Source organism: Thamnophis sirtalis, unplaced genomic scaffold (assembly GCF_051295495.1).
Source record: "Thamnophis sirtalis isolate CommonGarterSnake01/CBP01778 unplaced genomic scaffold, rThaSir2_p1.2 scaffold_2, whole genome shotgun sequence".
NCBI classification, from domain to species: domain Eukaryota; kingdom Metazoa; phylum Chordata; class Lepidosauria; order Squamata; family Natricidae; genus Thamnophis; species Thamnophis sirtalis.
The window spans coordinates 69,408,113-69,435,995 of NW_028261382.1; the positions used below are offsets into that span (position 1 = coordinate 69,408,113).

The 27,883-nt window shown below is 44.3% G+C and overlaps 1 protein-coding gene across 3 annotated transcripts in view; it reads right to left on the reverse strand.

Annotated features, from left to right (window-relative positions):
* Positions 1 to 2,282: 2,282 nt before the first annotated feature.
* The window catches only part of LOC106548562 (solute carrier family 2, facilitated glucose transporter member 11), a 55,780-nt gene continuing 30,179 nt past the window's right edge, over positions 2,283 to 27,883 (reverse strand). For 2 of the 3 annotated variants that reach the window (XM_087705956.1, XM_087705955.1), the window contains exons 8-12: positions 25,917 to 26,027; positions 25,542 to 25,643; positions 15,419 to 15,494; positions 6,214 to 6,341; positions 2,283 to 4,380 (exon numbers count right to left, since the gene is read on the reverse strand). In XM_087705956.1, the coding sequence (XP_087562082.1) occupies positions 4,168 to 4,380; positions 6,214 to 6,341; positions 15,419 to 15,494; positions 25,542 to 25,643; positions 25,917 to 26,027 (630 nt within the window). In that variant the 3' untranslated portion in view covers positions 2,283 to 4,167. The remainder of the gene's footprint in view (positions 4,381 to 6,213; positions 6,342 to 15,418; positions 15,495 to 25,541; positions 25,644 to 25,916; positions 26,028 to 27,883) is intronic. The other variant, XM_087705957.1, reaches the window with a different exon arrangement.

Sequence of the window (27,883 nt, forward strand, 5' to 3'; positions counted from 1 at the left end):
AATGGGGGTGAAGATCGTGATCCAGAAGGACTGTGGTGGTGTACCAATTCTGGATCTGTTCTGGACCCCCCCCATGCTGCATGCCTTTCTCAGTTCAGGATCTAAGGCGTTTTTGAACATGTGCACCATGAGTCTTTCTGGCCAGTCTTAGTTTTCCAGCCTCTCTCCTAAACTCCCAAACTAACTTCTTCACAGGATGGCCAGCCCGTCGCAATCCCTGTCTCTGCTCTTCTGCTTCCATGTGTTGGGCCGCATTGTTGAATCAGTTTCGCATCAGCTAGACAAACCCATCTGCATATTCTAGTCAGGAGCCCCTCCTCGTGGATCTCCGCTATCCACTCTGCAGCTTCTCCCTCATTCATTCCATCTGATATTGCCGAGATCAATTCTCTATCGGAAAGGTATTAATCCCCAAATTGATCAATGTGTGCCCACACTTGATTTAGGAAGTGCTAGCTTTCCTGGGGTCCCATCAAATATTGCATGAGATCAAGGGGGTGAGGGAGCTGGTGGAGCTGGTGGCTGGATTTGAGTGGATGCTTGGGCACACGCTTGCGGTGGTGGCCCCCCCTTATTGGGCTGCTCCCTGCAACTGAGGTTGGACAGGAGCCATTGCTGCTGGGGGCTGCCCCTGAGGTGGGGCTGGAACTGATTGGGGGTTCAGTCCCTGGGGTTGCCCCAGCCCAGTTATCTGAAATAGTGCCATCTGCTGAGGAGGCGCATATGTCCATTGATATTGTGCCCATCCATGGCCTGGGAAGAAAGCCCACTCCAGTAGATATTCATGGACAAGTGTGGCAAAAAGCAAATCAGTTCGTGAATTCTCCACCAGGCTTAAAAGACCTTTAGCCCTGTAATCCCAAATAAGCAGGCCCACACTTTTCACTGAATTAGTAGTATATTTATTGTTCTTCATTTTAAATATTGTATTATTTCATAGGTTTTTTTGCACTACAAATGAAGATATGTGCAGTGTTCATAGAAATTTGTTCATGTTTTTTTCAAACTATAGTCTGCCCCCCAACAGTTTTTATCCCTTCTTAATTCACCATTGGAGGCTGGGTATGTGTGTGTGTTGTTCAGGGGTGGGTTTCAACTTTTTTTACTACCTATTCTGTGGGTGTGGCCTTTTTTGTCGGCATGGCTTGGTGGTCATGTGAACAGGTGGGCATGGCCAACTTGTAAAATGGGGTGAAACTCACTTAACAACACTTTTGCTTAGCAACCAACATTTTGAGCTCAATTGTAGTCATAAGTCAAGGACTATCTCTGCCTTCCTCTGCATGGCAGCCTTGTCCTAGTAAACTCCTTCTGGCAATTTTCCTCTCTGTTAGAGTGACCAAAATAATCCATACAGTGTAAGGTTTGCTGCTGCAGCAGGGGGTTAGACTAGATGACCTCCAAGTAGACTTCTAGTCCTAAATTGCTATGCTGTTTTTCTTTCTTTCTGCTAACAAAGAAACCTTCCTGAGGCTCATTTCACATTCCTGCCAGATAGAGGTAATGAGATAATGAACCTATAGAAATTTTGGCTCCATTCACAAGCAGGGAATGATCCAAACCCTTTTAGAAACATAAAGTCCATATTGCACAAACCCCAAAACTTCAAAAACATAGAACCATATAACACCGGGATGGTACACGAGGTGTTGCCCTGTCAGCTGGCCACCACACATGTGTGCACTGGCCAGCTCAGTTCAGCCTTTTTAAAGCCATTTCTCACCCTCCCCAGGCTCCAGAGACTTTACAGGAGCCTGGGAAGGTCATAAACAGCTTCCCTGCCCCTGGGAGGCCCTCCAGAGGCTTCAGGAGCTTCCCTGAAGCCTCCAGAGCACAAAAAAACGGCCCTATGGGCAAACTGGAAGTTCAGGAATGGATTTCCGGTTTGCTCGTAGGGTCAGTTTAGCCCTCCGGAGGCTTCAGGGACCTTCAGGATGTTTCCCTGAAGGCTCCAGAGGACTAAAAATGACCCTACGAGCAAACCAGAAGTGATTTAGTCCTTAGGATTTAAAAGCGACAGCATTTGTTTTTCTCCTTTGCTAAAAAGTAAGTTTCCTTCTTTCTTTCTTTTATTTTTCTTTCTTTCTCTCTCCCTCCCTCCCTCTCCCTCCCTCCCCCCCTCTCTCTCAAACACACACACACGCGCACACACACACACACACACACACACACACACAGAAGTTGGATTGGATATCTCACTCCCACCCACCCCTACCCTCCCTCTCTCCTACCCCCTACCCCCTCTCAAACACATATGGACACACAGAGAAGTTGGATTGGATATCTCTCCCAATGACTTAAAAGCAGCTCCTCTGCTACCCTCCCCCATTTCCCCGTTGCCTTACCCAAACCTCTCCCCCATTGCAAATGTGTCATGCTGTTCAGGTGGGAAATGCCTGGAACGCAATAAAGCCCACACACTCACCTCCTACTGGCAGGCTGGGGTGAGAGGAGAGGCAGAGAAGCCAGAGGGGAGCCGATCAGAATCTTCCGAATGAATGGGGCTGAGGGAAAGTGTGTGTGCTACAGCATGCTCCTTTGCTTGGCTTCCTTCCTGCTGGGAAGCCACGTTGCTTTTTTAAACCTGCAGTCAGTGAAGCTGGGCTGGCTTTTTGCATAGCTTTATCCAGATGTTGGGTGGGAGAATGACTTCCTCCCCAGGCCCCTGTACATTTCTCCCTGCATAGACACACACACAGCTAGATAAAGCTATGCAAAAAGCCAGCCCTCACCGGCACCCAGCTTCACTGACTGCAATCTGCATCAAACTACACTAGGGAAGGAGAGAGCGTGAGCGAGCCAGGACTCTTCCCTCCAGCCTTTGCCCAAAGCCCCGCACCGCACCAGAATGATGAAATTTGAGTTCCTTCCTCCTCCTCCAACCCACGCGTTCATTTTCTAGCTGCTTCAAATAGGGCTTTTTTCTTTTTGTTTCTCTTTCTTTCTCCCTTCCCTTCCTCCTTCCCTTCCTCCCTCTCTCTCTAAAACACACACGCACACGAACAGAAGTTGGATTGGATATCTCCCCCAATGACTTGAAAGCAGCTTCTTTGCCACCTCCATTCCTCATTGCCTTGCCCAAACACCTCCCCCATTGCAAATGCAGCATGCTGTTCAGGTGGGAAATGCCTGGAATGCAATAAATCCCACCCACTCACCTCCTGCTGGCAGGCTGGGATGAGTGGAGAGGCAGAGAAGCCAGAGGGGAGCCGATCAGAGCCTTCCGAAAGAATGGGGCTGAGGGAAAGTGTTTGTTCCTTCCTGCTGTGGTCTCCCCAGTGCTTGCTCATGCTCCCCCTCCCCAGTCTAGTTTGATTGTAGAAAGCCATGTTGCCTTTTTAAACCTGCAGTCAGTGAAGCTGGGCTGGCTTTTTGCACAGCTTTATCCAGCTATCAGGGAGGGAAAATGACTTCCTCCCCAGGCCCCCATCGAGCAAGCCAGGACCCTTCCCTCCAGCCTTTGCCCAAAGCCCCACTCTGCACCAGGAGGATGAAGTTTAAATTTCTCTCCCCCACCGTCTGACCTATGTGTATCTTTTCCAGCTGCTTCAGAGAGAGCTTCAATGCTGCTCTTGCCTCAGGTCCTCTGAAGAAGCCCCGCCCTCACTTCCTTCTCTTTGAGAAGCACTTTGCAAATGTGGGCAGGCCAAGGGAGCATACCGGTACAGGGGTGTGGCCATGCCACCGCTCTATGGGTATGCAAATGTACACCAATTTCTGCTCCTAGTACGCTTGTACTGGTGGAACCCACCTCTGCTGTAAGTAAAGAATCAGCAACTAAGTGCCTTCATCCTGCCAAAGCCTGCTCAGAATTCATCTATCTCATCCACTCTGGTCTATTGCATCCACTCTGGTCTATAAATATAATCAAATGGTAATAATATTTTATATTATATATAATTTTAGGATACACACATTGTGTTATTAGGGTTTTTTAAAGTTAAGGCTTTTGTGGTAGATCCCAGAAGCTTCATAGTTGTGCCTGTCATGTCTGATGAAGCATCTTGGTTTTCCAGATCCAATGGAAGGAGGGAAGTGTCTGAGGTCTTCTCCCCGGCTGCCCTGATCCATCAGGAGAACCTTCCCTGCTCCTCTCCTCGTTCACCCTGATGATTCTGTTTGGCTTAGGCATCAAAGCCTGTCTTTGCAGAATTTGCCATGCTATGGTCATAATTTGGTGCAAAGGCTGTGGCTCCTGGGGGCAGAGCTGCTTTCCAGAGCAGGTAATGTACGCCTCTTCCCCAGATGGATCCTGTTGAGGTCTTCTGTGATGTCTAGGATGGACTTCCCTTTTGTCTCTGGAATGAAGAAGTAGGTGAAAAGTCCCATTCCGATGAGCACACCAAAGAAAACAAGGAAGCAGTAGTGGCCAAGGGCCTCCTAAGAAAATCAGAGGTCAGGATGAGTATTTTTGGCAGAGGTTTAGTTAGTTTACTTTATTGTCATTGCACCTGAGGTGTAATTGAGGCCTTGTCAGACTCTAGGAAGGGTAAGAATTTCCCATGGGTAAAGATGATTCTGTTTATCCTCAGTTCATTCTGGACTTTCTGAATGAAATCAGGACACTTTCTGGTTTTCTTCTCCCTTCCCAGAACCACATTCTCCCCTGCATAGTTCTTTGGGGCTGTAGGGGGTACTGTAGCACTGGAGAACTGAAAACCTAATTAAATCCAAGCCACTGAGTGAATCTGATGGACAACTGGTGAGTTGGACAACAAGAAAGTCCTTTTTACCCATCATATAGTCTCCAAGAAGGAGTGGACAATGTGCTCAGTGGCTCCAACTAAAAAGAGGTTGGACAAATTTAAAAGAGCTCAGGAAGGCCTGGACATGGGTGGATGTGTAGCTGAAAGTTGGGGGCAGCACAGGTCCTTTCTGGAGGCAGGAACCTAAAGGACTGGTAGAAAATTTTGGTGGCTGAAGGAAGCATTGAAGACATTTTCAACCTTCCTCCGAGCAACAAAGCAGAACAGAGAAGTAGGCAGAGGAGAGAGGCAGAGGGAGAAGGTTAAGCTCTTCTGGTGATTTTTGGCTGTCAATTCTTTAATCCAGAGGAGTGGCTCAAGTGCTGGTCAGTTAGGTCCCTTTTTTTAAAGTTTTTATTTTACACACATAAACACATCAACAAAAACAAACACGTGACGTAAGACAACATAGGAACAAGAAGTTCCATCATATATCATACAGCAGTTCCGTATCAGTTTCTTTGCAGTTAGTGTTTTCCCTTTCTATACCTTTCTATCTTACATTCATGGTCTTTTTATTCATTATCCATTTTTATGTACAATTCTATATTTATTTATACTTAGCTATTTATAACCAAATATTGTTTATCTATAATCTGCTATATATTCTTATTATCATTTATTCTCTTACATACAATTCTAGGTATACATTCACATGGTTATTCTTTTTCTTAGCCAATCTTATACTATTGTTATTCCATTTAAGAGATTATAGGGTACAGTTTGGATTGTATTGTTTATCATCCCTAGCGTCCATTATGACACCACCTTATTTTCTCTTTCTTTTCTTTTCTCTCTCCCTTCCTTCTCTACTTCCTTCCTTCCTCCTCTCCTTCCCCTTCTTTCTTCTCTTACCTCTCCCCTACTCTTACCCTCTCTCTTCCCCTTCCTACCCTCTCTCTTTCTCTTTTTCTTCCTTCCACCCACCTTTCCTTATCTCTTTCTTCTTCCCTTATCTCTCCTCCACTCTTCCTCTTCCTTTCCTACTATCTCTCCTTCTCTTTCTCTCCCTTCCATCCTCCTCTCCTTTCCCTTCCTTCTTCCCTCCTTTCTCTACTTCCTTTAGGCCCCTTTGGCGAAAGGTCCCTTTTGAATGATGCTCCCTATAGTGCCTTGGAGCTCGAAAGTCAAAATGGGAGAGAAGGAAGGGAAAACAAGAGTCTTCATTGGGGCAAAGAAGAGGGGTGGAATGGGAACCCTCTTTGGAAATAATTGAAAGAAACAGAAAAAAAATGCTATATTGAGCTATTTTAAGACTCTTGAAGGACAGCAGAAGTAAATCCAAATAATATTCTTTAAAGTGAACACATTTCTCTGAAATTAAGAATAATATGAATGTTTTGAAATGGTGCATTGGAAATCAGCTTTAAAAATCAATCACCAAGATTGTCATTACATACATGATTCATGTTATTATTTTAATTAATTTCTCCTTCCCTTTGGGCTCATGGCCTTCATTCCTACTTACCACCACAAAGGGAAAGGCTAAGCCGGTGATGAAGAGACCCAACCAGCTGAACGAGCCGGCCACGGCAAGGGCAGATGGTCGTGCATCAGGACGGAAAATCTCCACCATGACAGAGAAGATGGCACCAGCTGAAAGAAGAGACAGCTGTAGAATGTCAAGAGTTTCTCTCCTTGCAGGATTCATGTTCCATGCTCCTGAGCAGCCCTGGGTGTGGCCATGCCTTCAGTGCATGAAACAGCTTGCTGAGATTGCTCCCGGCACCCTCTAATCTCTGTATGTTGTTCACTTAATTTAAATTTATAGTTCATAGTCCAGATTCTGGTCCCCACACTTCTGTATGAACATCTTACACATAGTATTCCACCTCTGCCCCCAAGGTGGCCGGGAGAGTGAAAGACACATCACCCCCATGCCACAATATGAGATAATAATAATCTGCTGCACAAAATGCACTTTCTGGGAGCAAAGCTGCTTTTTCAAGATTGGTGAGGGGGCATAAATAGCTGTAGAAGCCAGGACAAAGCCTGTGTGGTAGAGGCATGGATTCCAGGGAGAAATTGCATCTGGACTCTCTTTAAGTGCAGTTGTCATCTACATCAGTATCTAACATCAAGTAGAATCACCTGTTACAGAAAAGGACTGGAAAAAACTCCAATCATATTTATTAGAATAAGGAGCAAAGTTGTTGTTGCTGAAATGCACAGACATTGAATGAAAAATATGTCACTTGGCAATGAAAAAGAATCTTGGATATTGAAGAAGAGGCAAATTCAGGACATGAAATCATGGGCATGAATAGTTCAATTTTGTTTAACTCTGTTTTCTTCTTGCTCCCAAATTTTCAAGTTCCAGACAAACTGGAATAGATTCAGATAAAGACATCAAATATGATTGGAGAACTAGAAATTCAGCCCTGATAAAGAGAGATGAGAGGAAGCAGCTGTATTTATCTTGAGAAGGCAAGATTGAAGGGGTGTGTGACCAGGCCCTTCAAATATTGAAAGGACAAAAGTACAATTTACATAAAAGTAGGTTCTGGTTGAATGTCAGGAAAAAAGTATTTGAGATGAGGCAGTTGAGAACCCTTGCTAAAGAAGATGGAGGCCTTCCCTTTATTCAGGTATTGAGTAGTGCCCATTTGCCATTTGCAAAATAAAGTTTCTTTTAACATGTAAGAAACAAAAAAGTCAAGGAAATGATTGGTCACCTAGCAGAAGAAGATAGTAAGGAGGTGATGAGCAGAAGAGAGAAAACATAATGGTTTACTTCATTCTTTGCATCTCTCTTTGCACAAAAGGGAAAAAAACAGTCCAGCCTATCAAAAACAGTGCTGTAAAAGACAGAAAAGGAAAGCAAGTCAAAACAGGCAAGAAAAAGATAAGGCGACACCTTTCCACCCTAGGTGAGTTCATATCATCAGGACTAGATGGATGACATCCCAGATATCTGAAGTAGTTGGCAGATGTGATCTTGAAACCACTGACCGAAATCTTTCAAAGATCCCAGAGCGTAAAAGGACGGCCAGAGGACTGGAAACAGCAGAAGTGGTTCAAATGTTCCTTGAAAATACAGACCAGTCAGTCTGACATCAATACCTAAGAAGATCCTGGAAAAGATAATCAAGCAACAGATCTGCAACCACCTAGAAACAAGCAAGTTATTAATAGAGCAAGTTATTGCTAGAAACCAACATGGTTGTTAAAAACAGATCATACCAAATGAATCTTATTGCATTATTTAACAAAATGTTGTGGAGTTAGCATATTTGAACTTCAGTAAGCATTTGACAAAGTAGACCACAGTGTAAAGTTCCCAAGAAATGACCTAATTAATTTACGAGCCTCGAGACAAAGTTCAAACAAAAAACATTCATTCATTAGGATCAACATCTTGGCTTGATCTTCTGTGGAGCCTAAACTGGCTTTCGCTTAATTGCGTTTGAACTGTACTCCTTATCTCCTTCCTTCTGTCATGCATCATACTAGGTTGTAGAAATATGAAATCCAACTCTGGCCGAAGATATGCATGGAATCCTCCCTCGAATGCCAACCTGATAATAGCCATGGCAACACTTTAGAAGTTGACATCTGCTACCCTAACTTCCCAAAAGTGATCTGTGTGACACAAAGACAATTTGAGTATAGGTATATAATTTAGGGATGCGTTCCTTCCCCAGGCTTGCCTGGATTTTCTGCATGGAATTTTGCTATAAGGCAATCAGCCTGGATATTCCTACTTTTTACCCAAGATGCCGCTGATAAGGGGTAGCCCTTCCACTTGATTAAGTATTGGAGTTGTCTTCTGTGCCACCTCGAATCAAGGACTCATTGAACTTCATAATGGGTTTGGCCCCCAATGACCATAAGGACTGTGGGCTCCTGGGGTAGTGATCGCAGAGTGGATCCGATCACAGGTTTTAAGAGACTACTATGAAACGCCAGATGTATCTTTCCCAACAATCGAGGCAGTTTCAATTACACTGTGACTGGGTTGATGATCTTTACTATGGGGAATGATCCCATAAACTTTGACCCCAGTTTCTTGCTAGGCAGTTTTAATCTCAAATATTTTGTGGAGAGGTAAGCCTTCTCTCCCACCTGGAATAGCCATTGTGGAGCTCAGTGTTTATTTATTTATTATTTATTAAATATATTTATATGCTGCCCAATCCCGAAAAACTCCAGGCGACTTACAAAAAATATAAGAAAAAAAAACATAATAAAAGAAAACAATTTAAAAACAACAAACACCCTCATACATTTATTCTAGTCAGGGCTGGACCTCAACAGTGAGGTCAACAGCCCCAGGCCTGCCGGAGCAGCCAAGTTTTTACAGCTTTCCTGAAGGCCATGAGAGTGGGTATGGTCCGGATTTCCGGGGGGAGCTGGTTCCAGAGAGTCGGAGCAGCCACAGAGAAGGCTCTCCTCCAAGGGCCCGCCAGCTGACACTGTTTGGCTGATGGCATCTGAAGGAGGCCCAATCTGTGGGATCTTACTGGCCGCTGGGAGATATGTGGCAGCAGGCGGTCTCGAAGGTATCCTGGCCCTAAGCCATGTAAGGCTTTAAAGGTAATAACCAACACCTTGAATTGAGTCCGGAGACCAATTGGTAGCCAGTGCAGCTCACAGAGGACAGGTGTAATGTGGGTGTACCTCGGCACACCCAATATCGCCCGCGCGGCCGCATTCTGAACTAACTGCAGTCTCCAAATGCTTTTCAAGGGTAGCCCCATGTAGAGCGCGTTACAATAATCCAGCCTTGCAGTGACAAGGGCATGAGTGACCATTAGAAGCACCTCCCAGTCCAAATAGGGCCACAATTGGTGCACCAGATGAACTTGGGCAAAGGTTTATCTGCCTGTTTCTTATAGGTTTGTGCTGCTTTAGCCAGTGCTTTTTTTACATTTTCCCAAGTTGCTTTCAGCATCAACATCCAATCAGTCAAGCTGAGGGGGGGGGGTGTCCCTTGGATACTGAGGCATTGGGACAAAGTCCATGCTGCTCACTACTTTGAGTGTGAGTCCTGTGCTACTGTGCTATTATGAACAGCAGTACACGACCTCAGCAAAGGATAAAAGGTCTGCCCAATTGGACTGCTGACAGTTCACGTAAAACCTCAGGTACTGCTCTACCATCAGTCTCTCTGCTGCCCCATTGGTACTCAGGTGAAAAGCTGAACTAAGACCCTGAGATGACCCAATGGACTGCAGGAACTCCCTCCAGAACTTAGCCGTGAACTGGACCCCTCTGTATGAGATAATTCTTCGAGGTACTCCATGAAGTTGGTAGATATGCTTCACAAACAGTTTAGCCAGCTTGTGAGCCAAGGGTAGTCCACTACAGGGTATGAAGTGCGCCTGTTTGGAGAACAGATCTATTACAGTCCAAATCACCGTGTTTCCCCCACTTTTGGCAACTCTACTATAAAGTCCATTGCGATCTCCTCCCACGGCCTCATTGGCTCTGCTACTGTTTGCAGCAAGTCCGGGGGGGGGGGGGGTTCCATTGTCTCTTCATTGTGGCACAGATGGTGCAACTTTTCATGTAACTATCCACATCTTTCTTTATGCCAGGTCACCAGAATGGCATCCGGGCTAAGTGTAAAGTCTTTAGGAACCCAAAGTGGCCTGCCGGTTTGGCATCGTGAGTCTTCTGGAGAACTAGGGTACGTAGGGATTCTGGAATGTAGAGTTTTGTCTCCTTCCATGCAAGGGCATCTCTTTTTGTCAAGATGTGTTGGTTGTTTTGGAACCAGGGGTCTGCTAGCAGTTCAGTTTTGAGTCTCGTGGTTAGGTCGCTTGTGGGTTGGTTTTGCTGGTCATGGTGTTGGTGGTTACTTGGGTAGCTGTTTGAGTAGAGGGAAAGATGGCGTCTACTACATGCTCCCATTCGCATTTGTACTGAGGCATGTGGGAGGGGCGTCAGCTAGAAAGTTCCTCCCGCCTGGAATGTGCTTTAAGACAAAATTAAAACGGTTGAAGTATTGAGCTCATCGGACTTGTTTGGGTGAGAGTTTCCATGGGGTCGTAAGCGCCTCCAGATTTTTGTGGTCATTCCAGACTTCAAACGGTTTCTGGCTCCCTTCCAACAGGTATCTCCAGGTTAGCAGTGCCCATCTCACTGTGAAAGCCTCCTTTTCCCATGTGTCTCATCATCTCTCTGTGTCTGTGAGCTTGCGGGAGGTGTAGGCGCAGGGTTGTAAGTTTCCTTGGTTGCTAAAAGAGCCAAGGTGGCGCAGTGGTTAAATGCAGCACTGCAGGCTACTGCTAGATCAGCAGGTCAGCGGTTCAAATCTCACCGGCTCAGGGTTGACTCAGCCTTCCATCCTTCCGAGGTGGGTAAAATGAGGACCCAGATTGTTGGGGGCAATATGCTGACTCTCTGTAAACCGCTTAGAGAGGCCTGAAAGGCCTATGAAGCAGTATATAAGTCTACTGCTATTGCTATTGCTATATTGCTTCTTTGGAGTAGCACTGCTCCCACTGCCATGTCGCTGGCTGGCTTGGATCATGAAGGGTTGTTCAGGGTCAGGATGCTTCAGCACTGGCTCCTTTACAAACATTTTTTTAGTGTTTTGAATGCCTCTTGGCAGGTGAAGTCCCACTGTAGGGGCTGTCCCAGATGAGGTTTCGTTCCTGGGCTCCCTATCTTGAGGTCTGTCAGGGGCTTGGCAATCTTTGCAAAAGAGGGAATGAATTGCCTGTAGAAGTTTGTGAAACCTCGGAAGCTTTGTAGCTGTCTACGGGTGCAAGGGGGCTGCCAGATTAGGACGGCTTGTACTTTGGCTGGGTCCATCTCTATTCCCTCATTTGACACTCAGTAACCCAGGTAGTCTAACCATGCATGGTGGAATTCACATTTTGATACTTTGATGTACAGGTTGGCTGCCAGAAGTTTTTCAGTACTTTGCAGACCAGGGGTACGTGGTCATCCATGGTCTCAGTGTAGATAAGGATGTCATCTAGGTAGACGAGGACCCCCTTGTAGAGGTGCTCGTGCAGCACCTTGTTTATTAACTGCATGAATACCGCTGAGGGCCCCTGCAGTCTGAAAGGCATCACTTTGAATTGAAAACTCCCTAAGGGAAGCTGAATGCTATTTTCCACTCATCTCCCTCTCTGATATGTACTCAGTAGTATGCTTCTCTGAGGTCTAGTTTGGTGAAGACTTTTCCCTTGGTCAGATGAGATAGCATGTCCTTTAGGAGGGGGAGCGGGTATAGGTTGTATACGCACACCCCATTTATCCCTCGAAAGTCCACATACAATCTCATAGTCCTATTTTTTTTTCTTTGAAGAGGACTGGTGCCATGACCCGTGGCTTGGCTGGCTCAATGAACCCCCTTGCTAGCTTTTTGTCTATGTATTTGCGCATCTCTTGCATTTACCGGGGTGTCATGATGTACAGTTTGGGCTTAGGTAGTTTTGCCCCGGGGATGATTTCGATGGCGTAGTCTTTCTCCCGGTGGGGAGGTAGAACATCACATTCAGCCTCGCTGAATACTTCTGCAAGCTCCTGAAAGTCCCAGTATGACCGCATCTGTCATTTTGGTGGCTATTATGAATCGGATTACTTCCCAGTGATCCGCTAGTTCTAGCCTCACTGGTTCAGTTAGGTGGATGGCATAGGCTCCTCCCATTAAGGACCCATTGACCTGCTCGAACCAGATTGGGTGGGCCAGTCTTTTTGCTCTGATCCCCAGTTTCAGAACTGTGGTTAGGTTGATCAAGCACCTTGTGCAGCCTGAGTCTATTAGGGCTTGAAAATCCCCCTGGTTTCCTGTTTTTGGGGCTGTGAGGCACATTGGAAAAAGGAGTGAATTGATTCACTCACCATTGGGTCATTTTCTCCCTCGTCCTTGCTGTCATATGATTCTGGTGACTGGTTGTCGTTGCCTGGGGTTCTACCACTTTCGCCTGCGGGGGAAGAGGCCTCTGCAGTCTGGAGAGCTTTCCTGGACATGCTGGTGGTCCATTTGGGCCCTTGTTCTGGTCGTGCCCTGTGTGGTGGATCTGGCCTTGGTTTTGGGGCTGGGGTTGGGCATGCGGCTGACATGTGGCCCATCCCCCCACATCTGTAGCATTTCAGCAGACTTTGAGGGAGGGCTGGTCTCAGGGCCGGCTGTGGTGCTGTGGTTCCCCACCAGCTGGGTGGTTTCAGGTCAGGTTGACCTCTCTTATGTATCTGGTTGCTTTCTCATATCGTTGGCGTGCAGCCTGCTGTCGACTTTTGTTGCTATTCGGAACGACTCAGAGAGTTGATTTGGGATGTCACAGAATGCGGTTACCTGGGCCATTTGCTTGTCCAGGCTTGTTCTGAAGAAATGCACCAGCAGTCGCTCTGGTTAAGGGGGTAGCCTTCCTTTGACCCTCCTAAATTCACAGATGTGCTCTTTGATGGGGTGGCCCCTCTGCTTTAGGTTGCTGAGTTCCTCTTCCGCATATGGGTCCTCCTCCACCTCCTCAAATCTGGCCTCTAGCAGTTGCAGGAAGTCATCTATGTCTTGCGGTTGGGGGGCTCTCCTCTTATGGAGGGCTGCTAGCCATTCCCTTGCTTTTCCGTTTCTATGCTTGCGCCTGATATGGCTGGTCATCTTCTTCACCCCTAATTCAGAAAGAGGATGGAGGTTGCCTGCTCTTGGCAGCCTGCCTGGTGCGTGGGAGAGGCACTGGTTGCCATTTTGGGCTCCTTCTCCTTCTATTGGGAGGGGGAGGGGGTGCGCTCCAGTCTGCATCTCCTCCCTTCAACAGGATCAGATGTCTCTCCCCTCTCTTTTAGACGGCATGATGGGTGGCCCGGTCAAAATCCTCCCTCAATTGCTCTTTTGCACTCCCTAGGGATTCCATCTGGGGCTTTGGGAGCCTGACTTGTTTCAAGTCCCACCTCCAGTCCACCCTTGCCAGCTTGCTTTATACCATCCCTTTATCTGGGAATTGGAATAAGGGAACTCTACTTCAGCTGCCTTAGAGGTTAATTTCCAAAAGTACTCATGCTTTCTTGCTTCTGCTGCTGGGGAAGATATCACAGCATGGAAGTGTGGAACTCTGATGGGGGTGGGGGCTGGCTGACTTCCTCCAGTTGAATTCAGACTTTCTCCTGATAATCCACCTTGTGCCATGGTTGCCTGATTTTCCCTCCAAACACCCCAAATATTGGGGGGAGTGCTCAGAGAGCTCAGGATTCAGGAAACCCGGAAATCTTGATAGATTTTTAAAAGTCAATTTAGGCTCTTTGTGAAGTTCCCAAGAGATGGCCTAGTTAATTTACGAGCCTCAAGACAAAATTCAAACAAAAAACATTTATTTATTAGGATCAACATCTTGGCTTGATTTTCTGTGGAGCCAAAACTGGCTTTCACTTAATTGCGTTTGAACTTTACTCCTCTATCTCCTCCCTTCTGTCATGTGCCATACATCATATTCACGAACTAGGTTGTAGAAATATGAGATCCAACTCTGGCCGAAGATATGCATGGAATCCTCCCTCGAATGCCAACCTGATAATAGTCATGGCAACACTTTAGAGGTTGACACACAGGTTATATTCTGGGAAAGATAGAACAATATGGGATAGACAGTAACCACCACCAGATGGATTCTCAATTGACTGACCAAATGTACTCAGCAAGTCATCCTCAATGGAGGGAAATATGCAGTCAGGTACCCCAAGGTTCTGTCTTAAGCCCAGTGTTCTTCAATATCTTCATAAATGCGATAGATGAGAAGATAGAAGGGGAACTCATCAAATCTGCAGATGACACCAAGCTGGGGGGGGGGATTGCTAACAGTTTGGAAGGCTAAAGATCCAGGACCTTAAGAGATTTGAACACTGAGTCCTATCCAACAAGGTAAATTTCAGTGCTGTGAAAAGTAAATTCCTACACATAGGCAAGAAAAACCAATTGCACAGATGTAGAATAGATTTAACTGTGAGATGGATCTAGGTCTCCTAGTAGAGTACCACTGAAGTATGAGCCAGTAGTATACTGCAGCTCCCCCCAAAAACTAATGCAGTACTCTGAATCAACAGAGAGATTGTTTCAAGATCATGTGAAATGATAGTACAGTTTTGTGAGATCACATTTTGAATACTACACCAAATTCTGGTCACCACAATACAAACAAAATGTTGAAACCCTAGAAAGGGTGTAGAGAAGAGCAACAAAGATGCTGAAGGGTCTGGAGGCTAAATCAACAGAGAAGACATATGGCTAATGAGAGCAGTATTTCATTACTTGTGGGGCTGTTACAGAGAAGACAGAGTCAACCTATTCTCTAAAGCTCCAGGGTAGGACAAAATGTAATTGGTGGAAGAAATTGTGGGTTCTCTATCACTGGAGGTTTTCAAGAAGCGAATGAAGAACCATTTGCCCCCCCAGATGATATGTTTTTCCTCAAAAAATTGTTGGAGAAACATTTTTACTTGATTGAAGAAGTAAAAGATTGTGGTGAGTAAGACATCAGACTAGAACGAGTGGGAAACCATGAGTTCTACTTCTGATTTAGACGTGAAACCAGTTGTGTGACTTAAACAATTTATTTGTTAAATTTATATGGCCACCCATTTCACAAAAAAGCAACTCTGGCAGCATATGATAAGGTTAGAATAAAATTAATATATAAAGCTAATATTTTTAAATAAACAAACAAATAAATAAAGTGTATAGACAATGAAGGAAGGTCCATATCTGATTTCACTGTACTCACATGGACCACTTCCATAGAAAATTATGAAGAAGAAGATGAAGGCAATGCTGCTGTAGGAAATCCAGGGAGATTGATCCTAAAAGGGAGGAATAAGAGCCGGTGGGATTAAAAGGAGGGTCCACTGAGAGCAAACCAAAGTTTAGACCAGACATTGTCCCCTCCTGCACGATATCTTTTGCATCCTGTGTGTGGAGGATATTATGGAAATAGGAAACCCAAATTATTCAGCTTACAATTGATTTAGCTGCTTCTGTGATAGTGGTCCTAGCAACAGTAAATCTTTTTTTCCCCAGATTTTTTTTAAAAAATTGTTCTCTTACATACCATTTTAAGTATACATTCACATAATTTTTCTTTACATTTGTTATTCTTACACATTTATTATTTCATTTAATGGATTATAATATACAGTTTGGGTTGCTTTATTTACCATATCTTTCTCCTATTGTAACACCACCTTATTTTCCTTTTCTTATTCAGCTTACAATTGATTTAGCAGCTTCTATCACAGAAGCTGCTTCTGTGATAGTGGTTCTAACCAATGTTCCCTCTAATTTTTTTTCAGTGTGAGCAGAAAAGTATAGTGTTTGAGCGGCATATTTTCATGCCTGAGCACCTGAATTTTTTTCACAGATGTCACCTAAGACAACAACAAAATCAGTATTATTTGAAACTCAAAGTTATGTTTATTCAAGGTACCCGCTTAATTAAAAGTGTTATATAATATCAGTATCACTTAACAACGCTCCTGCTTAGCAACCAAAATGTTGGCTCAGAAAGTCTGGCATTTGAAGCACGCAAGTCTTAAAGCTGTTGTTACAAGACCCTTACAAGACCCTAACCCTTTAGGGGAAAAAAAACCCAGGGGTCTTCAAACGTGACAGCTTTAAGACTTGTGGACTTCAACTTTCAGAATTCCTCCCTGAGGGGAATTGTATATTTGGACTGTTTCATAGTTACATTAGAGAACTACATTGTTAGAACTTAGCACAAAAGATACCTTTTATCTGAAAATCCAAATAGAGTAAACCTGCTATTATCCCAAAGCACTAATGTCATTTGTCCCAATCTGTTTTACGAGTCTGTATTAAAATAGATTTTCACTAAATTTTATAGATCTATATTTCAGGAACCTATCAGAAGTTAGGGCAAGATAAGAGTGGAAGAATGAATTTTGTTGCAGGTCATGGGGATTTTTTCAGCATCTTAAAAGTGGAGCGCATGTGCATTGAACTAGCAATACCCATTTAATAACAAAAGGAAATGGCTGAATTAAATTTGGTAAAGTTGCAAGCGAGCTGTAAAAAGCTTGTGGTTTTTAAAATCATAGAATTAGAAGGGATACTGGAGGTCTTCTAGTCCAGCCCCTTGTCCAAGGCAGGAGTCTTTATATCATCTGACAAATGGCTGTCCAGTCTTTTGAAAACCTGTAGCAAATGAATTAAGATTCCATTGATTTTAATTGTTCTTACTGTCAGATTTCTCCTTATTTCCAGCTTGAGTCTCCTTCTGACAAGTTTCCATTGCTTCTTGTCCTGTCCTCAGGTGCTATTGCTGCCGCCTCCTCCTCCTCCTCCAACAGCACCAACACATTTGCTGCCTAGCGCTGCGGCTGAGGTGAAGCCACCAAAGCTCCTGCTGGCGCCCCCGCAGTGTTGGGCGGAAATCCGGCAGTGCTGTTGGAGGAGGAGGTGAACCAGCCTGCCACCGCTGGCCACCACCAGCCCCGCCACTCTTCCCACCCCCTTCCCAGCCCCACAGTCCAGTGGACACAGCAGAAGCAGCCCCGGGTCTCCGCTGCCGCTCCCCGCATTTTCTGGACGGGGTCTCTCAGGAAGGAATCCCCCTTTGAAGAGCCGTGCTCTTCAAAATAAGTCTGGGGAGGTCCTTTGCAGGCGGCTAGTTGTAGCCGCCTGCAAAGGACTTCCCCACGTTTGCTTTTCAGAAATCTCTGCGCGGCAGTTAGAAACTGCTGCGTGGGGGTTTCTTTCCACATGCGCGGCCGCGCAGCCGCGCAGCCGCGCACCTTAGAGGGAACAGTGGTTCTAACACAGAAAATCTTAATAACTCCTATAGTCAGTGACGTGCGGTGAGCTTCATGGCCAGTGAGGCAAGCATGAAAGCCCCGCCGAAGCCCCGGCACCGTGTCCGCCATAGAGCGGTCCCCGGCCATGAAGCTCACTGCACGTCACTCGGCAGTTCAAACTCTGCTCTGCAGCCCAAACTTTCTCCTCCCATCAACTTGGCCTGTTGGACACAGTGGTGGCGGGGGAGGAATGGGCTGGGTGGGCTGGCTGGCTGGGGAGGGGGGAGCCCTTTAAAGCCCTGCTGCCGCGCCTTCCCAGCAAGACTTCCTTTCAGCTCGTGGTTTCCCTTGCCTGCCTTAACCAAAGCTTGGCGCCCTGCCTCTGCCTTCACGCTCTCCCTCTCTCAGCTGTGCAGCAGCTTCGGCAGCAGCTCTCGGCCTACGGCAGCAACATCGCGCAGGCTGTGGAAGGAGAAGGAGGAGGAGGAGGGAACCAAGAGAGGCGTTTAACGGGCGTGCGCCCCACAGCCAGGACCGTCATTGCGCCTCAAGCCACGTTTCTTCCTGCAAAGCCCTTTGGGCAACCCGAGAGCTCCGCCTAATGCCCGAAGGGCTTTGCAGGAAGAAATGCGGCTTGAGGTGCAATGACGGTCCTGGCCGTCGAATGATCTCACCCAGTGGCTTCATGTAGATATTAAACAGGAGGGGGGACAGGACCGAACCCTGCGGCACCCCATAATTCAGGGGCCTAGGGGTCGATCTCTGCCCTCCGACCAACACCGACTGCGACCTGTCCGAGAGGTAAGAGGAGAACCACCGTAGGACAGTGCCTCCCACCCCCACCTCCCGCAGTCGTCGCAGAAGGATACCATGGTTGATGGTATCGAAGGCCGCTGAGAGGTCAAGGAGCACTAGGACGGAGGCATAACCTCCATCCCTGGCTCTCCAGAGATCATCGATCAATGCGACCAAAGCGGTTTCCGTGCTGTAGCCAGGCCTAAATCCCGACTGGAATAGTCATGGCAGACAGCCAAGCAGGCATCAGTATAATTTAGAAGCTTGGGACAGAACACTAATATGTGTCAGTAGTACTTCTAATGATAAGATAAATAAAATGGTCCACCTCCTTATCTTTTTTTGGTCCCTTTCATCTCACTTTAAAGGGATTATATCTATTTCTTCTATGTCCCTTCTCAGTTCTGAATTCATCCATCCCATGTCGATTCTTGACCAAGAGTTATGGAAGTTTGAGAAAAAGGTATATTGACTCTTTTTTGGGGTTAACTCTCTCCACGTATCTTGCGTCATTTCAAAAAATGTATTCGGCAGTGTTCTTCTCTTCTTCTTGTTGTTTTTATTACTTATATAATCTTTCTTAGTATCTACCACTGCATTGAAATCTCCTATTAGGCATATGTTTTCATGACCTAACTATTATTTTCTGATGCAATTTATAGTAAAATTCCTTCTGATTATTATTCAGTGCATAAATTACTGCAAGTTACATTTTTTTGGATTTGTTATTATTTCAATCAATAGTGTTCTTCCCTCTTCATCAGCATAGATCTTTTTCAGTGTCAGCCACTCTTTTGCTATACCCCTGTTCTTTTACTGTGCCAGAGCCAGATGAAGTTTCCAAATTTTAGGAAATTCTAAAATATTATCATATTGTTTCTTTTTGGGTATCTCTTTTAAACAAATAATATCCATATTCTGTTTTTGAAGTTTTGTGAATATTTCTTTTCTTTTGGCTGTGGAGTTCATTCCATTAATGGTAATTGATAACATATTAATTTCTTCTTCCATCTTATCATTTATATATAAGTCTCAGTCCACTCTTTGCCCTTGTCTCTCTCTCTGTGCTCCTGTTCTCACACCTTCTCTTTCAATGGCATTCCATTTCCATCCCTTTTCTTATGACTTGGTCTAACTTTTTAGTTTGTGTATATCTCCTTTTACCTCTCCCATCTCGCTCTTTATTTCCACGTGATTTTTTTGTTATTGACTCCTGCGTTTTCATCATCGTTTCTTGAATCATAATGTGGGTCAACTGCATGTTCTGCAGACTCAGTGTAGAGCTTGATTTCTCGCCACCCAACATACTTTCTTTTGAGCACTGTCCAATGGTAGTAGTTTCTTCTCCATTTAGATATTCTTTTATTTGTTTTCCATCTACTTGTTCCCCTTTATACAGATTCTCAAAGTACTTGTATGCAATCTTTTGCTTCCCGTCTATTGTATGTTGTAGTTCACCAGTTTCCTCTTGAAGTTGATATATTAATCTTTTTTCTCTTTCTTATCTCAATCTATATGACTGCCACCTCCCTGGTTTATTTGCTTGCTCAAAGAAGTTTTGTTTTCTTAGTTTTAGGCCCCTTATCATTTCTCCCTGGTCTAATATATTTAATTTATGTTTTGCTAACATCCAATCCTTTCTAATTTTGTCACTTTGTGGCTTATTATGTAATTCTATTTCTAAATTTTAAATTTCCTCCTCTAATATCTTCTGTTGTGCCCATTTTTCTTTGTTTCTTTTTGCTGAATACGCTATAATAATTCCACATGAATAAGTTTTCATGATGTCCCATAGATTTTGTATAGATGTCTGTTCTTTTGTGTTTTCTTTAAGGAATAATTCCAATTCATTTCTACATTTTTGAATAAATTCTTTTTCTTTTAATATTTGCAGTTTTAACGTCCATCTTCACCTAGTTTTCCCCCCTTTCCAGATTATTTTAATGGGGTTGTGATCTGCCCATGTATTTGGTAATATTTCAATTGTATGTATTTCTGCCCCAATTTCCCCATTCATCCATGCCATATCAATCCATGACCAAGATTGGTGTGGGTTGGAATAAAAAGTAAATTTTTTTTTTCTAGTTCCATTTTTCTCCAAATATCTATCAAGTTTAGCTCCTCCATCATCTCCTCATCTCAAAACAGGTTGTTGGTAATACTTTTTTTTTCTTTTTAGTTTTTTTGTCACTTATGTATTTTTTACTGTCTACCATAGTAGCATTATAATCTCCTATTATGCAGATATTCCTCACTCCAATTTCTCTAATTTTTTCATGTAATTTTTTATAAAAGTCCTTCTGATTTTCGTTTGGGGCGTATATTGCTACCAGTAGTATTGATTTTTGATTTATCCATATCTCTATCATTAATATTCTTCCCTTTGGGTCTGCATAAATTAAATTTGTCTTATCCCATCTTTAACATATATAGCTATCCCTTTTCTCTTTTCTTCTGCTGAGGCTGCATATAATTTTCCTAATTTAGGACATTCCAGTGATTTTATATCTTGTTTTTCAATGTGTGTTTCCTGTAAGCATATTATATCTGCCTTTTGTTTTGTTAATTTTGCCCAGATACACTTTCTTTTTGTTGGCGAATTTAAACCGTTAATATTTACTGACAATAATTGAATTTCTTCTTCCATCCTCCTAATTCTCTACCTGTCTTTGTTTTTTATTAACTCTAGTTTCTTTTTTGGCTCCTTGTTTTTGGTCTCACTTCCTCCTCTCTCTGTTGTTCTTCCTCCTCCCTACTACCTTCTCCCTGTTCTTCCGTTACTCTCTGTTGTTGTTCTTCCTGGCTTCTATAAAAAATCTGTTTGTGAATATATCAGTTACTATGCAATGCTCTCTTCTAAGTTAGTTCTTTATAGTGCTGTCTTTATCTATCTATCTATCTATCTATCTATCTATCTATCTATCTATCTATCTATCTATCTATCTATCTATCTATATCTCTATCATTCTAGATCTAGCTGTATAGGCCAGGGCATGGTGAGGCTGGGAGTCTCACGAGCAGGGTGTGGAACATCCGCTTGCACAATCCCTTCTCCAGCTGTGCAGAGTGCCATTCACTGACCTAAGGGTATTCCGAAGGTGTCAAGCCACAGGAGCCGGGGAGTGGGGAACAGGCGCTCATGTGGCTTGGTTTCTTCGGGATACCCCTAGTCAGTGAATGGCACTGTGTCAGGCTGGAAAGGTGGTTTGTTGGATAGCTGCTCATGAGCATGGTCACCTCATGGCTGCTGTGTTGTGCTGCTGAGACAGCGCAACACAGCTGTTCCCCCTGAGGGTGTGACCAGCTCTTCAGGAGCCTGCTCATAAGAGACCAGATGCCCAGCAACCCTCCTCTCCAGCTGGGCATAGCACCAGTCACCGACCTAGCAGTATCCTGAAAGTGCCAAGCAACGCGAGCTCCTTTGCCCCACCCCCCAGTTCCCATGGCTTGGCGCCTTCAGGATACCGCTAGGTTGGTGAGTGGCGCTCTGCCTGGTCAGAGGGGACATCATTTTTTCGAGGAAACATGGTACCTATTCTGTGGGTGTGGCCTATTTTGTGGGTGTGGCCCAGTGACATGCAGTCAGGTGAGGCAAGTGAGGCACAGCCTCATCGCTCTCATCATGAAAAGAAAAAAATGTAAAAGGAAAAAGGCGAAATCTGAGGTGAGGCTGCTGCCTCACCATGGATGACTCTGTTTAACTGTTTAAAAAAGCCTCTAAAAAAGCACCCTCTACTATGAGACAGGAAAACTGCGTACCTCATCTAGTCTGACTTTTTAGGCATTTTATGATCGCTCAAGCAGAATTAAGCGAGGCTTAAAAGCCTAAAAAGTACAGAGGTAGGTGAGGCACGCAATTCTCCTGCCTCATAGTTCTTCCTGTGATTCGTTTCCTTTTTTCTTCCCTTCTTGCTTGCAATACAGTGACAATAAAGGGGGAGTGCAGAGATGTACCTTTATCTCTTCATTGATTTCCCTTTTTACAGGATGAGCCAGCTTCCAGCTTCTTTTATTTTCTGGAGGGCTCACTTCTTTCTCCATTTCTGCCATTTTTTTTTTTTTATTGTTTGGTGTGTGTGTGTGTGTATGTATATATCTACTTTGGTGGAGATGAAATGGCTGCTGGTATTATTTGGGGAAAAGCTTTTGGGGGAAGGTTGTGGAGAGGAAGGGAGGGAGGATCGGGGCGGCTTTTATTGCTGGGCACTACGGGTGTCAAAGGAGAAGAGCTCCAGTTCTTTTCTTGTGCTTATCTCACAGAGCCACGCTGTACAGGAGACTCCTCAGCGCTAGACTCAGATCAGCGTGAGCCGCTGCCTCCTTCAGATGCCCTCAGCCAGACAATGTCAGCTGGCGGGCCCCCGGAGGAGAGCCTTCTCTGTGGCTGCTCCGACCCTTTGGAATGAGCTACCTCCTGAGATCCGGACGTTACCCACTCTCATGGCCTTCAGGAAAGCTGTTAAAACCTGGCTATTCCGGCAGGCCTGGGGCTGTTGACCTCATTGCTGAAGTCCAGCCCCGATTAGAACGAATACATGTGTTGTGATTTTAAATCTGTCTTTTCTTATTATTTTTTTCTTCCTCTTCTTCTTTTTTGTAAGCCGCCCGGAGTCCTTTGGGATTGGGCGGCATATAAATTTTAATTAATTAATTAATATTAATAATAATAATAATAATAATAATAATAATAATAATAATAATAATAATGTTGGCTTAGGAAGGAGGGGAATGGGGAGCAGCAGCAGCAGCTGGTTGGATGCAGGGAGGGAACACAAAGCCAACATGGAGGGAACCGCAGCTGGCGCTGAGTGTGACACTGAGGAGTCTCCTGCACAGTGTGGCTCTCCTCAGCATCAGAGAGGGGAGAAAGAGAGAGAGAGAAAGAGAGAAATGAAAGAGAGCTGGAAGGAGAGAATGGGAGAGAGGGAAAAGAGAGGGAAACAAATTAGAGAGAAAAGGGGGAGAGGGAGAAAGAAATGAAAGAGAGCTGAAGGGAGAGGATGGAAGAGAGAGAAAAGAGAATGAAACAAATCAGGAGGAAAGAAAGGAAGAGAAAAGAAAGAAAGAAAGAAAGAAAGAAAGGAAGGAAGGAAGGAAGGAAGGAAGGAAGGAAGGAAGAAACTTTCTCAGACCTATGACGAAAGCAATGGTAAGCTAGATCTCTTGCCAAGAAAATTGCAGTTTGCCAGAAGGTACAAAAAATGCATCGGAAAATAAGATTATTTATAATTTTAGATAACGTATTATATTGTCCAACTGAAAATACTTAATTGTCATCATCATTATCATCATCTTTCTCTCTCTCTCTCCTCCCCCTCCCCACTCATAGGGACTGTTGTCCCTTGTGGAGAACACAACAAGGAACTCCTCAGCTCCTTGCTTCCCCCCAATCTCTTTTTTTGTTGTTGTTGGCCACTGGGGGTCACCTCATATGGTCCTCGGTGATACCCTCTTGCCCGCCAACCCTTCAAAATGCGCAAGGATGGGACGAAATGGTGCAGATCCTTTTATTAAAACGCCCTGTATTACGAAGGCATTTAATAAAAAGATTGCGATGACGTCAGTGCCTCACCGCACGTCACTGGTGTGGCCTATTTTGTGGGTGTGGCTTGGCAGTCATGTGACTGGATGGGTGTGGCCAACTGATGTCACTCAACAGGAGATGCCATGGATTGGGTAAAATATGGGGAAACTCACTTAACAACGCTCTTGCTTAGCAACCAAAATTTTGGGCTCAATTGTAATCATAAGTCAAGGACTATTTCTGCCTTCCTCTGCATGACAGCCTTGTCCTAGTAAACTCCTTCTCCTTTCTGGCAATTTTCCTCTCTGTTAGAGTGACCAAAATAATCCATACAATGTAAGATTTCCAGCTGCAGCAGGGGGTTGGACTAGATGACCTCCGAGTAGACTTCTAGTCCTAAATTGCTATGCTGTTTTTCTTTCTTTTTGCTAACAAAAAAACCTGCCTGAGACTCATTCCGTGTTCCTGCCAGATAGAGATAATGAGATAATGAGCCTATAGAAAGTTTGGCTCCATTCACAAGCAGGGAATGATCCAAACCCTTTTAGAAACATAAAGCCCATATTGCACAAACCCCAAAACTTCAAAAACATAGTCCCATATAACATAATCTAACCAGTTTGTTGTTCCGAGCAGCTTTTCAATTTAAAGCTTTAATTTAAAGTTTGCAGCATTAAGACTTGTGGACTTCAACTCTTAAAATTCCACATCCAGGCATGCTCAGTTCCAATTTAAAGCAACAGCATTTTTCTCCTTTGCTAAAAAGTAAGTTCCCTTCCTTCTTTCTTTTTCTTTTTCTTTCTCTTTCTTTCTCCCTTCCCTTCCTCCCTCCCTCTCTCTCTCTCAAACACACATGTGCGCACACACAGAGAAGTTGGATTGGATACCTCTCCTACCCCCTTCCCCCCCTCTCTCAAACACACACACACACACATGCACATGCACACACAGAGAGAGAAGTGGAATTGGATATCTCTCTCCCACCCCCTTCCATCTCTCTCTCTCACACACAAACACCCACACACAGACACCCACACACACACACACATGCACGCACACTTGCATGCACATAGAAGTTGGATTGGATATCTCTCCCAGTGGCTTGATAGCAGCTTCTCTGCCACCCACCCCCCATTCCCCCGTTGCCTTGCCCAAACAAGCATGAAGTTTGAATTCCTTCTCCCCCCCCACTCAGACCTCTGTGTACCTTTTCCAGATGCTTCAGAAAGGGCTTCAGTGCTGCTCTTGCCCCAGATCCTCTGAAGAAGCCCCACACTTCCTTCCTTCTCTTTGAGAAGCACCTTGCAAACAGGGGCAGGCCAGGAGAGAGTACCAGTACAGGGGCGTGGCCATGCCACTGCGCTATGGGTACGCAAACAGACAGCCACTTTCCCAGTATGTGCATACACCTCTGCACTGGAGGCTTTTAAGAAGAGACTGGATAGTCACGTCTTAAATAGTATAGGCTCTCCTGCTTGAGCAGGGGTTTGGACTAGAAGACCTCCAAAGTCCTTTCCAGCTCTATTCTGAATTTGAATTTTGGTGAAACCTTTGGTGAAAAGCACAAGCTTTTTTTTAACCTCATCTTTTAAATTGTCAATGGACGTTTTTACTAGTAAAGTAAAAACTTTTGTGACAGTTTGTGGCAAGTGGGACAATAAACAGAAGCCTTTTAATAAGATAATACTGCGGTTAGAGAAAGGTGAATTAAAAAGAAAGAATTGTCCAAAAGGTGTTGATACAGAAAGCCAGGAATTAGTCAGGTGGGACTTGCTTACCTGGAGAGACAGAGTGATGACGAGGAGGGCCAATGTGAAAGCCATCATCCCAAATCCGCCCCACAGCAGAACTCTCCGGCCCACGCGGTCAATGATGGAGCTCTAGGGCAAAAGAGATGGTCACTCCAAACAGAAGCTCATCCAAGGAACTTTGCCTCATGCACAGCAGTAGGTGAGTGAGCCTGGCCTGACTTTGTTGCCACCTCCTGCCTTGACTTCTGACTGAAAGACATCTGTCTGGAGGAGCGGATTCCAACCCACCAAGGCCTTGATCCAGCTACTGCCACCCGACTTTTCTCTTGGGACGCTGCTTCCTTGACCCTTTCTCTTTGCAGCTAATTGTACAAAATGAACAAGCAATACATTTGTACTTACGCACAGGATCACGGAGGCAAATTCGCAGAGACCGATGCCCAAAGTGACATAAGGGATGACCAGCTCTTCAAGCCTGGCAGTGCGGAAAACTTCAAAAGCATAGAAGTATATCTGAAAGACACAGCAAGGGGGTGGGGGGGTGGGATCATGGACTGCAGGTTTTCAAGATGAAGGGTTTTGTATATGAAGTGGACAAGAGAGACAGACTTTCAAGCTCCATTGTTGCACTTTGTGTTTGTTTTTAGCTTATTTTGTAATGTGTTATTTATAAATTGTCTGTGCAACAAGATGCTAGCCATTGTCATTGTCATCATCAAGTCTTCCATTTAGGGTTGCAGTTATCTCATGTTGCTGAATGGCAAAGCTGTTCCTCAAGGCTGGTTTTCCTTTTCCTTTTGCCAAACTCTTCATTACAATATAAAACTTGAACATGCCTGAACTCAGAAGTTAGCCACTCACAGCCTACAAGCTTCCCTCTCAGAGCTCTAGAAAATCAACTTGTACCCCGAGAAATCCAAATTGTCCTCTCTGTCTGCCCCCATCTTAATTAGGTATCTATTTTTGTCTCCATCACTTAAGTGATGAATGATCTCCCCAGAGCTGTTTTTCCTGCTTTTCTAACCTCTTGAAGCCTTTTGGTCTGTGGCATCTTGATTAAGAGACACTTAGCGGAATTGCCAAGCAACTGAGACCAGGCTGTTGGACTATTACAGCCCACTAAAACAATCAACAAGCCCATCTCTTATTATAAGCACTATTGGATGGTAGGCAAAGTCTGGGTTATTACTCCCTAACTTTTACCCTAATCCAGCAGCATCAATGGTGCCTTTATCAATTTTGATATGGAGACACAAAAATGGTAACTCCAAAGAATATAGGTACTTTTCTGAAATTGACAGAACTTTCTCAATAATAGATATACTTTGAGAGCTGTATGCAAAAAAAAATTCATTTTAATGAATGCTGATTAGTTACATTCAAAGTGACAATAGTTATTCTAAGACTAAATCTACTTTGGATTTCTAAGAACCTCACTATGGGTACAAAATAAAATGCAGATATTACAAAAACATTTTTCAGATCATAACCCAGTGACTTTGATATGGAAGAGGCAGAGTAGAATTTATAGATGGAGGCTAAAAAAGGAATTAATAATTAAGGACTAAAAAGAAGCTGAAATAATATTTTGAGATTAATTTAAATAAAGGCATGGAAATAAGGACTTTGTGAGATACAAGTAAGTTTAGGAATGGACAATTTGTACTGCAAAAAGGTAAATTAAAAAGATAAAGACCAAAGAAGGAATTTAAAGGGAATAAAAATAAAAGAGGATTGGAAGAGGCGTCCAGAAAGAAAAAAATATCTCACAAAAAAATTAAATTTTCACAAATTTTCCATGTTAACAATTAATGAAATAGAAATAAAAATGAAATTTGCTACACGGAATAATTTTGAGATAGCAAATAAGCTGGGAAAATACCTAATTTATAAATGAAAAAGAAGTGAAAAGAAAATGATATTAAAATTACAAAATGGAAATGCTATGGTAATTGATAATGTAAATATGCAAAAGAGGGGCTCGGCAGCTCAGCAGTTAAAGATGCTGAGTTCCTAGAAAGCTGAAAACCCAGATTCGAAACCTGAGCACCCCATGGCAGGGGTGGTGGTCTTGCCCTAGCTACTGCCCATCTAGTACTTGAAAGGATGCAAATGTGAGTCAATATATCGGTACCACTTCAGTGGGAACGAAACAGCATTCCGTGCCTCTCAGTCAGTGGTGGGTTCCTAGCAGTTGGGACCAGTTCAGCTGAACTGGTAGTAGCTTGGCGGCCTGGGTCACTGGAACCGGAAACAATCCAGGCCTGCCACACTCCTGAATTGATTCTCCTGGAGGCACCTACAGCTTGTTTTTTGCTTCTGCGCATGCATAGAGCAATTTTAGTTGTACTGTGCTTGCGCACACAGTG